We start from the raw sequence: 16,591 nt of genomic DNA on the forward strand, positions 1-16,591 counted from the left end.
ACCTATAATATATAGTATGTATACTATATATATAATATATAATATGTATATATACATATATATGATCATTTACTCCTTATAGGAACACTTTGAAGTAGGTACTATCATAAATTCAGTTTCAAAGAAGGAAATTGAGGCCCAGAGAGGTGAAGTGTCTTACTCAAGGACTTAATTACTAGTAAGTGGCAGAGCTGGGAATCAAACTTGAGCATTCTGGTTCCAGACTTTGCCCTTTGAATTGCTACATCATTCTTCACTGCCAGTAGTTTAAGACAGAAAAATAAAGTCACCACTTCAAATATGTAACTTTCTCTCCACTTACACTGTCCTCCAAGGAAAATGACAGATATGCTGATTTTTGGTAAGGTACTTATACATGAGATTTGTCTGGCTGAACAATTTGCAAATTTTAAAAAGGAAAACAGATTTTGACATCCACTGACCAGAGGAATCCATACGGTCCTGGGTATTAGAGGCTGTCATTGGTACACATATGTTGGACACATCCTGAAAAGAAAAAAAAGATTTTAAAGAAATGTTTTATGTTAAACATTTTGAAATACATATTTAATTACTTATTTTGGCTGCACTGGTCTTAGCTGTAGCACGTGAGACCTTTAGTTGTGTCATGTGGGATCTAGACCCCTGACCAGGGATCGAACCTGGGCCCCCTGCATTGGGAGCACAGGGTTTAAGCCACTGAACCAGGGAAGTGCTTATGTTAAACATTTCAAAAGTGATGTATTTTCAACTTTGTGCAGTGTATAATTATCAGGACATGTTGAATCCCTCTGAAACACTGAGCTTCTGTGGAACCTGACGAATCCACTCACCCTGTCCTCGGGATGGGCCCCTTCTATTCTCCAGGATTGCACCACTCCTTCTCCCCCCTCAGGCACAGGAGCAAAACTCGTCCCCAGCCCTTCTGGCTGTTTTCGTTTGCAGCAGCAGCACAAGAGCAGCAAGAGCGGTGCCACTGCCCAGGAAAGTGGAAAGGAAGAGTTAACACATATTGCTCAATTTAGGAAGTCATCAAATGCATCACTTTTGGGAAAATGTGGCATGATATTCAGAACTAGAGGGAAAAATACAAATGTAATGCATTAATTTCCCCTGAAGTATTGAGTGGGGCTTCCCTGGTGGCTCAGATGGTAAAGAATATCCCTGCAGCATGGGAGACCCAAGTTCCATTCCTGGGTCGGGAAGATCCCCGGGAGAAGGAAATAGCAACTCACTCCAGTATTCTTGCCTGGGAAATCCCATGGACAGAGGAGCCTGGTAGGCTACAGTCCATGGGGTTGCAAAGAGTCGGACATGACTGATCGAGTAACATTAAGGATTGAGGATATGTATCCGTGTTTATAAATACAAATCCACTAGTCACTTAAGATCAGGTAAACTTTAATGACAGATTAGGCAAATAAGGTTCTTTCTTCCTGCTAATCTAAGACTCCAAACTGGTTGTTGGCAGATCCAGGATTCAAATCCAGTTTTATGTTTCCTAGTCCCCTGTGTACATGTGTGCACATTTTACATGTGTGTTTATGTCTGTGCTTTTCCTCTGTCCTAGACTGCTTTTCTGGATTTCCCCACACACCATGCTCCTTCTAAGAAGATCTTCAGCTCAAAGTCACTTTCTCCATCAGGACTTCCCCAACTTTCCTATTTAGACTTAATTACTTCTGCTTTTCTGCTCTTAAAGGACTCTGCTGAAATTGTCATGATGGGATTACTTTAGCTCTGCTATAAAGCAGACACGACTGAGCGACTGAACAACAGCAAAAATACTGTACTTAGGGACTTGCATATTTCCCATCTTTTTGACCCTCACTAACCCTGGACTTTTTTTGTTGTTGTTGTTGTTCAGTCACTCAGTCATGTCCAACTCTTTGGGACCCCATGGACTGCAGCACATGAGGCTTCCCTGTCCTTCACTATATCCCAGAGTTTGCTCAAACTCATGTCCACTGAGTTGGTGATGCCATCCAACCATCTTATTCTCTGTCGTCCCCTTCTCCTTCTACCCTCAGTCTTTCCCAGTATCAGGGTCTTTTCCAATGAGTTGGCTCTTCACGTCAGGTGGCCAGAGTATTGGAGTTTCAGCTTCAGCATTTGTCCTTCCAGTGAATATTCTTACTTACCGTTATTGAACAAGTAACATACCCATATCAATCCCATTGCTTATTTCCAGATTTCCACAAACATTGCCATAGGTACCAAAAAGAAATGGCCATTCCAGTGAACCTGATTACATTCTTATTTTGAAGAACTGCTGAAAAGAGGGATTTAATCCAGTACTTACGAAGCAGCAGTAAGACGCCCATCGTGATCATGCCAATCCCTGTTGATCCCATACCAACATTTGAAGCCTCAGTTTGGTCGTCAGTGACAGACACACTGGTGACAGAGCTCCCATCCCCGGTGCTGACGTCTGTGATACCCGAGTACAAGCACACGTGGTTGATGTCACAGTCACAGGCCCTTAACTCTATGATCTGCGGCAATTCGCATGCTCTGTTAAAACTGTCCTTTACTAGGATCGGGATTTCGTAGTATGCGGAATATAAAGTCTGCTCAGCTTTCAGGATTGCAGAGGTAGCTAAAAGGCAAGAGAGAAAATAAATTAAAGATGGGGTACATATATACAATGGAATATTACACAGTCATAGAAAAGAATGAAGTCATATTGCAGCAACATGAACAGACCTAGAGATTATAATACTAAGTGAAGTCAGAGAAAGAAGAGTATCATATGATATAGCTTATATGTGAAATATAAAAAGATGATACAGATGAATTTATTCACAAAACAGAAATAGCACAAACATAGAAAACAAGCTTTTGATTACCAAAGGGGAAATGGGGGAGGGATAAATTAGGAATTGGGGATTAACAGATAGATACCACAATATATAAAATAGATAAAAAATAAGGTTCTACTATATAGTAGAGGGAACTTTACTCAATACTCTGTAAAAATCCATATGGAAAAAGAATTTGGAAAAGAATGGGTATATTTGTATGTGTAACTGAATCACTTTGTTGTATATCTGAAAGTAACACAAATTGTCAAGTGACTGTACTTGAATATACAGGAAAAATTTAAAAAATGTTTTGGTGAGTAACTTTCTAATACCCATGATAAACTTAGGATCTGACTTTTTTTCATGCTCCTTTAGTCATAGAATACATTGTCAGTTTTTAAAAATTAACACTTATGATGCTTATTTCCAGAGCAACAATACTTGGCATATAGTATGCACTCAGTGGATATTTGTCCAATGAATGAAGAATATTGAGCTGAAAGGAAATAATTAGAAGTTTTCTCTTTGGGATGACAGCTTCCAAATACCCTCATGAAGACTGTTGTTCATCTCTTATTCAAAATCACTGTCTTAACATTTAAAATTATTCCAAAAACTATTATTTTACTAATTCTTTGTGCTGTGATTATCTATTGATTTTTATAGAAACCATTGCTTAACACATAGGTTGAAATTTATCAACCTGAGGAGGCCTTAGAAATGATTTACTCCTAAATCATGAATAGTAATTGATGAATCCTTAACACTCAATTATTATTATTGTTAATTATTATTATTACGGGTTATTGCTTTCAATTAGCTATGTAATAACCTGGCTATGTCTACCAAAATGTAACCTGAGCTCAAAGTAAGAGTCAAATAAGGCATGGCCCCAGCCTGTTGTTAAGTGGGATTTTTTCTTTTCTTCAAGACCAGCATGTAAATAGGACCCTAAGAATAATCTTTCCAATAAGACTGTATTTTTTACTGGTAAATCTGTGATAGAAATATCTCATGCTGAATATTTTTTCTTGTTTTTCCTCATAAAATCTAGGATATGAATGAGGAAAAAGTAGTTAGCAATTATTTAAGAATAACATATTGAGTTTTGTAGTGAACAATGAATTCAGAGTTATATTGATTTTAATGCAATTGCTTAGCTTTTAAAAATATTAAGGTGGTTTTGTGTGAAAGGGCTAAAAGGTTTTATGGTGAAAACAGGTTACCCGATTTCCTCCAAGTCAATGGTGGCATTTTTTTTTTTTTCTGGCATCATTTTAGGATGAATGGAAAAGCTTGGTGGCTTCAGAAAGGTGGATTTTTCCTCTTACCTTGAACTCTGACCACCATCTTACCACCCTACCTACAACGTCTCTCCTGTTTCTCCAAATGAATGTCTGACGAGGGAGCTATTGTGGCCAGAATGGGGGCTTCCCAAGTGGCACTTTACCAGGTGGTAAAGAAGCCGCTGGCCAATGCAGGAGATGTAAGAGACATGGGTTTGATCCCTGGGTTGGGAAGAACCCCTGGAGGAGGAAATGGCAACCCTCTCCAGTATTCTTGCCGGAGAATCCCATGGAAAGGGGAGCCTGGCGGGCTACAGTCTCTACAGTCCATAGGGTCGCAAAGAGCTGGACAGGACTGAAGTGACTTAGTAGGCACATGTCCAGAATGAAATTCTCTCAAAACATTTCGTTTTCTATTATACATCTAACATCTCAGGAAAAAGAACCCAAGGTATGTAAATTGTTAAGATGCCTGAAATTATATCTCAATTTTTATCAACGTGAGGGCTTTATTTTAAAGTAGCAACAGTTACCATAAACACGCATACTATTATGGACTCTTTACACTTTTGGTGGACATAGAGTTGGAAAGTATTATTATGTGACTTGACTAATTATTTGGTAATTGTTTTTGCTTTTGGCCTTAGAGTATAAGCAAATTTGCATCCTACTTACCATTTACTGATGTGATATCCCAAATGTCCGCTGTCCCTGGGGGTTCATTAACAACACAGAAGGTGAAGGGAGACCCATAAGGGTGACTGTTAACGCCTGCAGCAGAGATAAGGATGGAGGGAGAGGCAATGCAGATGGTTTCTCTCTCAGCAACAATGACTGGGCAGTAATCGTTGACATCAGGAACTTCAATACATATGGTTCCCGTGGCCGTTTTTAGAGAGCCATCTGAAACAGCAAGACATATAGGGTGTTGGGGTAAATGGTGTTGGGGAGAAAATTCTTTCTCGCATCCCATGATGACGCCACAGCATAGAGGAACAGCATGACCTGACTCCTGAGCTGGTGCGTGATAGGATCCTGCCTGCTTAAATCTCCTGAAGCTGCTCTTGCTTTTGCTCAGCACCTTCCGGACCCAGTGGCTTCTTTTTAGTTCTTGGAACTTGTTCTTTCCTAAACCAAACACTTGTGCCTTCTAGTCACTCTTCCTAAAATGTTTTTTCATTCCTGTTTCATTCAGCTACATATCTCAGAATGCAAAATTCAGCATCCTTTCTCAGAGAAGGCTTACTGCTTTCTAGTCCACCGTATCTCCCCAAATGAGACCCCTGTAGTCCAGTTTAGAGCCTTTCATTCTGGGTACTTATTGAGTCCGGTGTTTGTGGAAATAACTGCAATTGAAGTTAAATAATTGTTTTGAGTATTTTTTTTTTTTTTTCTGTTTCACTGTTTAAATCCATCCATTAAATAGACACTGTTTCTCTCTGAAATGGTACTTTTGAAAACAAATATAAATATATTTGCTTTCTTCCTAACCCATTTGAAACAAATTTTGGGTTAGTATATTATTAGAAGGAGCAGAGGACAAAGAAATAGGAGTCTGGGCTTTTAGTCCACTTTTATACTTTATGTTGAATAAAGAATTGTTTTGTTTTTTACTTGCAGAGAGTCTTAGTATTTTCATTTGTAAGTCAGAACACTATCATCTCTAGGTATTTTGCTAGGTCACTCTTTGTGAAGTTAATAAATGTCTTTTAAAGATGTCTTTTGTATGCCTAAATGGAAGAGTCATTTAGTTACTCAAATGATAACAAACCAGGAGCCTATTCATACTGTATATGGTTTTGTACAGTGTGTTCTTATACCTGATTTGGGAGTTGACTTTCTATTCCAGACTTAGGTTCATTAGAGAGATACTAGATTATCCCGTAGATTAGATTATGTGCTGTGTTGTTCTCTCATCCTCTGGAACTTTCTTATGGCCTTGGGCTGTGGGCTTCCCTGGTGGCTCAGCTGGTAAAGACTCCGCCTGCAATGCGGGGTATCTGGGTTCGATCCCTGGGTTAGGAAGATCCCCTGGAGAAGGGAAAGGCTACCCACTCCAGTATTCTGACCAGAAGAATTCCATGGACTGTATAGTCCATGGGGTCGTAAAGAGTCAGACGCGGCTGAGCGACTTTCACTTTCTGTGGCAAACCACAGCTAAAGCCACTGTCGACAGCATCTGCTCCTTGTCGTGTCTGCTCTAGGCAGAGCTCTGCTTCTTTACCTAGTGGCCGAGCATCCTTGAGCAAACGTATTCCAGCTCTCTGGAAGGCTTGTGCTGAATATTTTTATTTTTTTATTTTTTCTAATTTTATTTTATTTTTAAACTTTACATAATTGTATTAGTTTTGCCAAATATCAAAATGAATCCGCCACAGGTATACATGTGTTCCCCATCCTGAACCCTCCTCCCTCCTCCCTCCCCATACCATCCCTCTGGGTCGTCCCAGTGCACTAGCCCCAAGCATCCAGTATCCTGCATTGAACCTGGAATATTTTTAAGCAGATTTTTAAGGAGATACTCGGCTTAGGGGAATAAACAATGGCCCTCGTTTTTAGGTTTCTGTGGGTACATTTTCATGTAGTTTTGTTTTTATTTACTTGACTAATGTTTTATTCTAGTTTTTGAACTAGAATTGGATTTTCTCATATGACCCATTGGCTGTGATCAACCTGGCTAGAATTCATTTTCAGAATACTGATAATAAATATTTACATAACTCACGCAGATGCTGAAAGTGACACTCATGGGATGAAGACTAGAATGTATGTAATTGTTTGGGTATTGCCATGGTTTCTCTTTCAATCCTATACTGACTGTTTATCTTTCTCTTTGTTTGGCTACTGTAAATCTCGGGTATAAACTTAATGCAATCCTCCAATATCTATCTTCTATTAGGTATGTACTTGAGACATCTATCTTCTCCCTTCTTTCCTGGTTACTGAGCTTTTTCTGCTGTTTTGTTTCATAGTGGCTGGTTTCCTAGCTACTGCTAGGAAATAGCAGTAGTAGCCTTTGCTCTGGAGAATCATTAACTGTTGCTAAACAAATTCCTGTTGCTGCTCACCAAGAGGAATGCTTAATAGATTTTCCCACGTGAGGAACTGCTCAATTACAAGTTACTTCAGTGCATCTGCACTTACAAATGTAATTTGAATCTTATATTTGGAATAACCTTGTGCTTTCTTGGTCTTCAGCATTTTTCTTTGGACAACAGTACTCACACAGGCCTCTTATTGTAGCTCAGTTTTAGTGGTTCTGAAATAACTATATACTTCGGGATGCTGCCTTACCTGCAGGTGAATTTTGAGCACACTTTGTAGCACTTACTTAAGTAAACATTTCTAACATCCTCTACAAGCTGATCAATTCTCTCAAGAGATGAAGTCAAAAGCAGAAACTGAATTTTATTTACATATTTTAACTTTTATGCTTCACACTGTAAATCACATACAATTCTTTTTTGTAAATAGGTGAAATAAATTATGACTTAAATGTAAATTATGATTATAAGGATACTGAACTCAGTCCTTGATCTAAGGTATTTAGAGCTCTCTATAAGTCTTAAAGACACTAATAAATGTATGTTGGATTTGAGTCAATCTAGTATTAACATTAGAATATTACTTGTATTGAATGTTTTAGTAATAATTTTATTAAGAATTGACAATAAATTTTCTTACCATCTATAGCCAGGATCTCTGCTGTGTATATCCCATTGGTAATATATTTTGACTTCTTATCAAATTCCCTAGAAAATTGTATCTCTCCAGTCCTTGAATCTATTTTTAACCAGTTGCCTGCGTCATGTCCTATGATATACCTGTTTTTAAATAAATACATTCATCATTTGCTTATATAAAAGTTAATCATTTTAAGCTGCACAATGTGTTACTCTTATATATGGTATTTGCATGCTTTATAGTGACAATTGAGTCAGTTTATAAAATGTATAGAGAATAAAATTCCAGTATAGAACATATTTATGTACAGATTCACAACAGAATTTTATAATCTCATAATTCTTACTCTTCTGGCTGTTAATATAATTGTTAATAGAATGTATGAAATTATTTCAGGGCTGTTTATAAAATCATAGCAGTGTCTATCGAAAGAATGTGAGAATGCGCTTTCTTCATTTTCACATGTGATATATTTTTTTCTTAGATTTTAATACATATTGGTTTCAGAGCCTCTCATTTGGCCTGTTAGGGGTTGTGGTATCATCTAGTCTGCTTGTGTATATGGAATTTTTTTTTTTTTACATATAATGGATTCAAAGCTTTTGACCTTATTGGTAGAACATCTGTTCTCTGTACCAGGCGTAAATTCAAACATCTAAGACACTTATCTGGCACATTCTTTCCTCTGATAAACTTCACAGTTTTTGTTGTCTACCTATTTATTAGCTGATTAAGTAATCAAAAAATTTTATGTCAAAAGTAATTTATAGGTCAGTAGATTTTGTTCATTCCAAATATATTGGAAGGAAAAGATAAAGAGAATACTTATATATTTCGCTATAGTTATTTTCCAGGATATCTTACATAGATCTAACTCATATATAATCTGTGTATCTAGTGACCCTAATACCTACCTTTCTATTTTTTCAGTTCTGATTCTCTTAAGATTCATCAAATTTCTGAGACATCTATGTTTCAGCCTCTTCTTTTTTTTTTTACTTTTTTGTTTTAGGTCAAGTAGAAGATTGAAATTAGCCCCAAAGTCATTAGATAACACAGATTTTAAGGAAAAAAAGTGACTCATCTTTTATGATGTCTTATTGTTTATAATATAACTTAATCATCCTGGGGCCGGGGTAGTACAGCCGGGCACAAAAGGTCAGAGAGACTCACAGAGTATCTGTAGGTGGCTCTTTGATCTTACAATTGCTCATTGGACGCAATTACTCCTTTAACCTGTTGGAGCCCTTACTGCCTCTAAAGCACTATTAAAATTCTGAAATAAAGTTAATACTGCAGTCATCTTCTAAAATGAAGACAAAAAGCAAAGCAAAACTTCAAAAGTAGCACCTTCTAGTGAATTAATATAGGAAGAGCTGAGCTTTATCTCTTTAACACGAGCAAAATATGTGCAGTACCTGACGTTTGTTGCAGGGTTTCCTGTATCCAAATCTATAGCTGTGTATGTGCCGAGCACAAAATTCAATAAGGAATTTCCTTTCAGTCCTTCTCGCACACTGAACGTCATAGAATTTGGTTGAAATGCAGGTCCTTCTCTCACGTTAACAACCTGAATTCTCACAGGGGTTGAGTGCATTCGGAATTGAGAGGCAACCGAGTGGTGAAACTCAGCTTGGTTTTTAACTCCAATGCTAAGATGAATATTAGGCACTTGTTCATAATCCAGCGTCTGAAATGATAGAAAGTTAGAAAAAAACAACAAAACTGAAACAGCAAAAAGACTTTCTTGATAGAATTAGAAGTCAAAATTTAAAAAGCAATACACTAAAATAAAGGCCAGGAGCTATGCAATTCTGCTCTTGAACCGATCGAATTTTTTTGTTACCACATTATGTATATCATGGGCTTCCCTGGTGTCTCATATGGTAAAGAATGTGCCTGCAGTGCGGGAGACCCTGGTTTGATCCCTGGGTGGAGAAGATCCCCTGGAGAAGGGCGTGACAACCCACTCCAGTATTCTTGCCTGGAGAATCCCATGGACAGAGGACCTGGTGGGCTACAGTTCATGCGGTCACAAAGATTGATCGACTAACACTTTCACTTTCACTTACATATATCAGACATGTTATTTCCTTTATCTTTTGGCATAATCAGGTACATGGCACATGGATGATTTAGGCCTGTGACTTTAAGCTGGACTCTAGTTTTGGAGTTTTGAACTTCATACATAAAACCCTAAAATGAAAGATGACCCTTCTTTCCAAATGAGGTGCTTATGAAAAATAAAAAGTAATGAAATAAAAATATTCACAGTTATTAAATGAATAAGTAGTAGCCAGGTCTCTTTTGTAGAATGCCTATCTGAGAATATCTTGGAAGTATAACCAGAGAACCTAGAAGCCAGTATATATGGTGTAATTGAACCTATAATTTTGAAAAATGATACAAACAACTTCTAAAGGAGAATTTGTGACTATTATAGTCTATAGCAATCATAGACTATTGGAGCCCTCAACTATAATTTAATTGTGCTGAGTCTGGTGAACAAGAAGACTCCTTCATAGGGCACATTCAAATGAGAAAAGTCACCTTTGAGATGGGTTCTTTGGATAAAAGATGAATAGAATCTTTTGATCAAGAATGACTGATGTGGTGACATGAAAAGTCACCAACAATGATTCAGCACAGAGCGGAAATGAATTGTGGGCTCAAAAATGAATTTTCAATTGGAAGAGATCCATTTTCTCCATTTGTGTAAAAACAGTTGTAGAAAAGGGAGTACTGGGTGCTGTTAGAAGTACTCTGGGAGCTAAGATAAACATCAATTGCAACACATTTACCAATAACACAAGTTAAGACATGAGTACCATCAGCAAGAATCTTAGACAAATCTCTGCTTCTCAGGGAAATTCCATAACCTCATGAATGTTCTAGATTTTGGTTAAATTGTTCACAGGAGGTAATAAGATAGAAATATTCACAGGAATTTACTAGGGTTCTTGCTTGGGGCTGGCTCAACATGCCTCACTTAAAATTCAGCTAAAACCCTTGAGATTGGGATTTCAATTGCTGAAATGCCCAGGAATTGACATTTTCTGGTACAGATGTGTCTGAGCAGCAGGGCACACACAGTCGGGAAAGATCTTACAGAAATCAACAGCGGGAAAAATCTTCAGACGCGAGTTCTTTCCTAAAACTTGGTTTACTGGCCCCGGATTACACTGTAGGGCACAGAAGTGGCAGTTAAGAATGAGTTTGGAATCAGAGACATCTAGTTGGAACTTGTCTTTGTCATTTGCTGCCTAGGTGAACTTAGACAAATTAGTCTTCCTCTTTGGTTTTGTTTCACTTTCTATAAAAAAAGGAATCATAATATTTTCTTCCCTGAGTTGTGATGATTGAGGTAATATGCATAGAGCCTTTATACACATAATATAACCCAATAACTGGTGTCCAGAGAGTGCGTGCGCGTGCTTAGTCGTGTCTGACTCTTTGGGACCGCATGGGCTATAGCTCAGCAGGCTCGTCTGTCCATGGAATTTTCCAGACAAGAATACTGGAGCGGGTGGCCATTTCTCCTTCCAGGGAATCTTCCTGACCCAGGAATCAAACCCACATCTCTTGCCTCTTTTGTATTGGCAGGTGGATTCTTTACCAGTGTCCCATGTAGGAAGAGGGTCAGCAAGTGTGTAATAAATCTTGATTAGAGTTATTATAAAAATACACAACCAGTATTTTTTGTTAGAATTCCAATTGGATAGTATTTTGCTTTTCTTTTTGATGTTGAAGTGAATGTGTGCTTACTCCCCCATCTATTTATATTCTTTGCTATCCATACATATGTGATCATAAATACCAAAAAAAAAATTATTGACAAAGAGATTTTTCACTTTCTTAGAGGTCTTTCTCTTGTTAATTTACACCACGGGGGCCAATCCTAAGGAGGGTAGGCCTGCCAGGATTCCATACCCAAGAAATGGGGTTAATTAATTATGGGCAATATTGAGAGCTGGCGGGGAAAAGGAGAAAAAGGTTTGCTAAACTAAGGATACCACAGCCCTGAAAGGAGCAAGGTTTCTAGAACAAAGGGAAAACCATGAGGATGAATCTGTTAGGATTTTCTGCTCAGAAAATCCTTATAAGTGATTTATAAGTGGGATGGCTATAAAGTGGGATAGTTCCTGGAAAACTGGGACTATGTCTGATTCATATTCCTGGCACCCTTCATTTCTCAAATTTGGGTTGAACTGAATTATTTATAATGTCCTCAGACTAAGAAAAGGGTTCTAGAAATCTTAGTCAAAAGCTTGTGACTTAGAGGTCAGTTCTTATGAGGTTAAGTGATAGCTTGAGTGAATATGGAGAGAGTCCCAGAGGACATTAGTGACCTTGTTCCAAATGCCAAATCTTGGAAAATTGCCCATATATCCTCTACATACATAGCTCTTTTGGCTGTGTGCTAGCACACATATTCAGTTCAGTTCAGTTTATTTGCTCAGTCGTGTCTGACTCTGTGAGCCTACGGACTGCAGCACACCAGGCTTCTCTGTCTATCACCAACTCCCGGAGCTTGCTCAAACTCATGCCCATTAAGTTGGTGATGCCATTCAACCATCTCATCCTCTGTCGTCCCCTTCTCTTCCTGTCTTCAATCTTTCCCCAGCATCAGGGCACACATATTAAGATTTTAAATTTCATTAGCCCTTCTACATTATTTTGATGTTTTAAAGCATATTGTTTTTTGCTCTTTGTAAGAAACTTGGGAAGTTATCATTCTGAAAAAATATACATACTTTGTTTACACCATGTCTAATACTACCTTGACCAATTTTTCATGAAATTGAATTTCCAGTAGTTTTTTTTTTTCTATTTTGCAATAATGTAAGTAGATCTTTAAAAAAAGTTTTAGCTTTCACAGAAGACATTATGTATGTCATAGATAGTGCACTGCCTGAGTGATGAACGTGTTTTCTTTCTCATTTTTCTGATTTTGTAGAAATGATGAACTCTGCATTCAAGCTCAGTGACTCCTGTTTCGGTGAGAGCAGCAGTTTCAGTAAGTGGCATCGTCATTACTCTTAAAGTTTGGTGAGCTGCTGCTGTCTTCTGGACATGGGACCAGGTGCAAGGGATGGAAAGATATTTAGGTCAAGTTGTTTATGCTCAAAGATTTTTTTTTTTTGCTCTTATTTTAGTAGTTTAGGAGGCAGATTAAAAGCAAAAAAAATAAGTTATATATTGTAAGATAATATACGAAGACAGTGATAAAGGTGGTAAGAAAATAGGTAAGAATTTCATGACATGTCTAGATCTTGATTTTTAACTAAGATGCAAGGCAGAACAAATTCTGATCCCTGGAAAGAAATGTGACTAAATATTCAGAATTTGATGAGGTGATAGGCAACCTCCTGTCTCTCTCTTTCTATCCATGTCACATTTGGCAGTGGCTATTTGTTCGTTAATTTGTATTTTGACTTCCTTTGCTTTAGATCAGGTTCCTAACTTCAAGACTTGATCAATATAATAATTATTTTCTTTCATCTTTCTGGAGTTGAGCTCATAATGTTACAGCTATTTTAAAATATACCTCAAAGCTTTTCTTGGTGTATAAGTAGGGCTGGTGAATTTTTTTGGTTAAGGGCAGATAGTAAATATTTTAGGCTTTGGAGATCAGATACAGTTTCCGTCTTGAGCATTCAGTTCAGCCAATGGAGTGTGGAAACAGCCATAGGAAATATACAAATGAATGCATGTGGCTGTGTTCCAGTAAAACTTTATTTGCAAAAAAGTGGCAGGTCAGATTTGGCCTGAGAGTCATAGTTTGCTGATCTTTGGCCCAAAGCCATGTTTCTCAAACAGGAAGTTCATCGCATATTCTTGGAGTCCTTGTGTTCTCTTAAGGAATTGAAATGTCATATATTGATTTGAATGGCAATTTAAAAAGCACATACAGATGTTTTCCATGTTTTTGATGACTGCCTCATAAATTAATACTCTACATGATTTCTGTGCTAGTGGTTGTATTTTGTGGTAAAGTAGTAATACTTTAATTTCTCCAAACAGTTGCAAAAAGGACAGAAAAAAATTCAATATATAAACAACATGTTTGGATCAGATGAGGGCTAAATGGCTTCCTAATTTACTGTCTGGAAAAAAGTGTCACAGTAACTGGAATAGAGAAAAGTAGTAACAACTGAATAATCACAGTTCACACTGTGTGCTCAAATAAATATGTACATAGGTCTACAAGTATATGTTTTCATAGCTATAAGTTCTGTTTATGTTGTTAGTAGTAATTTTGTTTGTGAAAAATTAATTTTCCTTATTGCATTAATGCTAATTTGAATCTTATTGGTTTGTAGTTTTATTTCTATTTTTAGATTTTATTGTTGTCCATAAAGCATAAAGTAGTTCAAGAAAAATTAATCTATAAGAAAAAAGTCAAACCCTGCAGTCCAGTACTCAAGGTTCTGAACATGTGTTCTTGCATCTCATCACTTTTCTCCATGAATACTCTGCAACAGCCCCACAGAACTGCTCGTCATGCCTGAACATGCTTTATGCTTTCTCACCTGTGTGTTTGTGCATTTTGTTACCCACATTAACAATCTCGGTTATAAAGTCTTAAGCCTGATTCCATGACTGAAACCCTTTCAGCCACCTCTTGCTCAGAAAGATCTTATCTGTTAGAACTTATTTCATATTTCACCCATCTGGCTATTAATTGGGGCTTCCCAGGTGGTGTTAGTGGTAAAGAACCCGCCTGCTAGTGCAGGAGATGGAAGAGGCATGGGTTCGATCCCTGGGTTGGGAAGATCCTCTGGAGGAGGGCATGGCAGCCCACTCCAGTTTATGCCTAATACCATAACATCTACTATGTGTTTTTTTTTAACTCATATTATTACCTAGTTTGGAAGTACCTGCCTTATTTTCTCAACTAGGTGTTGGGCATTGTGAGAACAAAACAGACTTCTTATTTCTCTTGGTAATAAACACTGCCTTGCTGAACAGACCACTAACCCAGGACACTTGTCCACACAAGAAGTATGCAAGGTTATGGTCCACTTGTTGCAGACAGATTCTCTCTCTGAGTATTCTAACCCTTCTTGGAAAGTGAATATTGCAGATTCCATACTGTACCTTGATGACTTTCAAAATGCCTTCGTTGGTTTGTGGGTCTGTTTGAATATCAAACCAATTCCCATCATTTCCAGAGAGAATTAAATATTTTGCCAACCAGTTGTCAGTGCCTTCTTCGTCGAGATCAATTGCTTGAAATCGGATCAGTTCCGAACTTAAACAGTTCTCTTCAATACTCGCTGAGTACTGAAATGGCATAGATCAATTTTATAATCAATAAATTTTCAAAAGGAAAGAGATTGACTTATCATAATTCTTATTTGAAATACTAACAACAGATTATGCCAATGATTTTTGTGTCAGCCATCTGTCCTATCAGCAATATAAGAATAAAATGATTACAGGATAATAAAACTGGTTTTCTTGTGCTGCAGGTGCAATCAAGGTCAAACAGGAACTTCGTTTTATTTTTCTTGCTTATTTTAAATTTTTCTTAAGTTAGTTCTTCCTTTTATGTAAAGGGCAAGATGGTAATTATATTAGACTTTGTGGACCAGGGAGTTTGTGTCAGTTACTCATCTCTGCTGTTGTTAAGATCTAAGCAGCCACGGACAACACAGGACAGTTGTGGCCTAATAAAACTTTTTAATTTTAACCAAAATAGGCAGTGAGCCAGGTTCAGCCCTACTGTTTTCAATTGTGTGGCTCTTTATGAATATGGAAGTTGGAATGTTTGGGACTTTTCTGGAATTGATTCAGCAAATCATCAGGCATAGAAAAATACATCAACATTGTTACATGATTCCCAGAGTTATGTTCATAAATTTCTACAATTCTGTGAGTAGAGAGTATGGAGGAGATATGCTGTCAAAGAAGAGATTTACACAGAATAGTGAAACAGGCAAATTTACTATTCAGTGAAAGTGAAAGTCGCTCAGTCGTGTCCAACTCTTTGCGATCCCATGGACTATACAGTCCATGGAATTCTCCAGGCCAGAATACTGGAGTGAGTAGCCATTACCTTCTCCAGGGGATCTTCCCAACCCAAGGATCAAAGCCAGGTCTCTCGCATTGCAGGCAGATTCTTTACCAGCTATCACCAGGGAAGCCCCCAAGAATACTGGAGTGGGTAGCCTATTCCTTCTCTAGCAGATCTTGTATGTGATTATATGTAAGAAGTTCCAAAGTTTATACAGCGAGAAAGTTGAGTACATCTATACATGTCATAACCCCAGTGGACAGAGGAGCCTGGTGGGCTACAGTCTATGGGGTTGCCAAGAGTTGGACATGACATAGCACAGCACAGCAGCATACATGTCATAGAACCAGGTTCACAAACCAGCAGGAAAGGAGATCTATTATTGACACTTATGGGGAAAAAAGGAGTAGAAGAGTAACAACTTACCGAAGTTTTCTCCAAAGTGGGGAAATTATCATTGACGTCTAAAACCTTGATTCTGCAGTCACACTCTGAAGACAGTCCATCCATAGCTCCATCCCGATCTGAGCCCCTCACGAGGAGGTTATACATGCTGTGTTGCTTAAGATGAAAGAGAATTTTAAGACTTTGACCTTGTTTGGAATACAATCCAACACATTCTGATTATTCCATTTTTCTTTTATAATTTTCTGTCATCTTTTAATACAGTATTTTTTTCTTTTCATCATTTTCATTGAAAAGTAATGGCTGGACTCTTTTTACTCTTCTCCTTTACACGAAAAAGGCATGGGCACACACGCATCATTTCATCTTTGTCTCGTCAAAACTGAATTCCT

The 16,591-nt window shown here is 37.7% G+C and overlaps 1 protein-coding gene across 1 annotated transcript in view; it reads right to left on the minus strand.

The window, feature by feature from the left end:
* Nucleotides 1–16,591, minus strand: part of DSG4 (desmoglein 4) — a 31,795-nt gene that overhangs the window by 5,693 nt on the left and 9,511 nt on the right. The window contains exons 7-14 of the mRNA XM_027525958.1: nucleotides 16,221–16,355; nucleotides 14,876–15,061; nucleotides 9,193–9,464; nucleotides 7,775–7,914; nucleotides 4,766–4,993; nucleotides 2,303–2,599; nucleotides 834–976; nucleotides 444–507 (exon numbers count right to left, since the gene is read on the minus strand). Of these exons, the coding sequence (XP_027381759.1) occupies nucleotides 444–507; nucleotides 834–976; nucleotides 2,303–2,599; nucleotides 4,766–4,993; nucleotides 7,775–7,914; nucleotides 9,193–9,464; nucleotides 14,876–15,061; nucleotides 16,221–16,355 (1,465 nt within the window). The remainder of the gene's footprint in view (nucleotides 1–443; nucleotides 508–833; nucleotides 977–2,302; nucleotides 2,600–4,765; nucleotides 4,994–7,774; nucleotides 7,915–9,192; nucleotides 9,465–14,875; nucleotides 15,062–16,220; nucleotides 16,356–16,591) is intronic.

The sequence above is a fragment of the Bos indicus x Bos taurus genome, chromosome 24, assembly GCF_003369695.1.
Source record: "Bos indicus x Bos taurus breed Angus x Brahman F1 hybrid chromosome 24, Bos_hybrid_MaternalHap_v2.0, whole genome shotgun sequence".
NCBI classification, from domain to species: domain Eukaryota; kingdom Metazoa; phylum Chordata; class Mammalia; order Artiodactyla; family Bovidae; genus Bos; species Bos indicus x Bos taurus.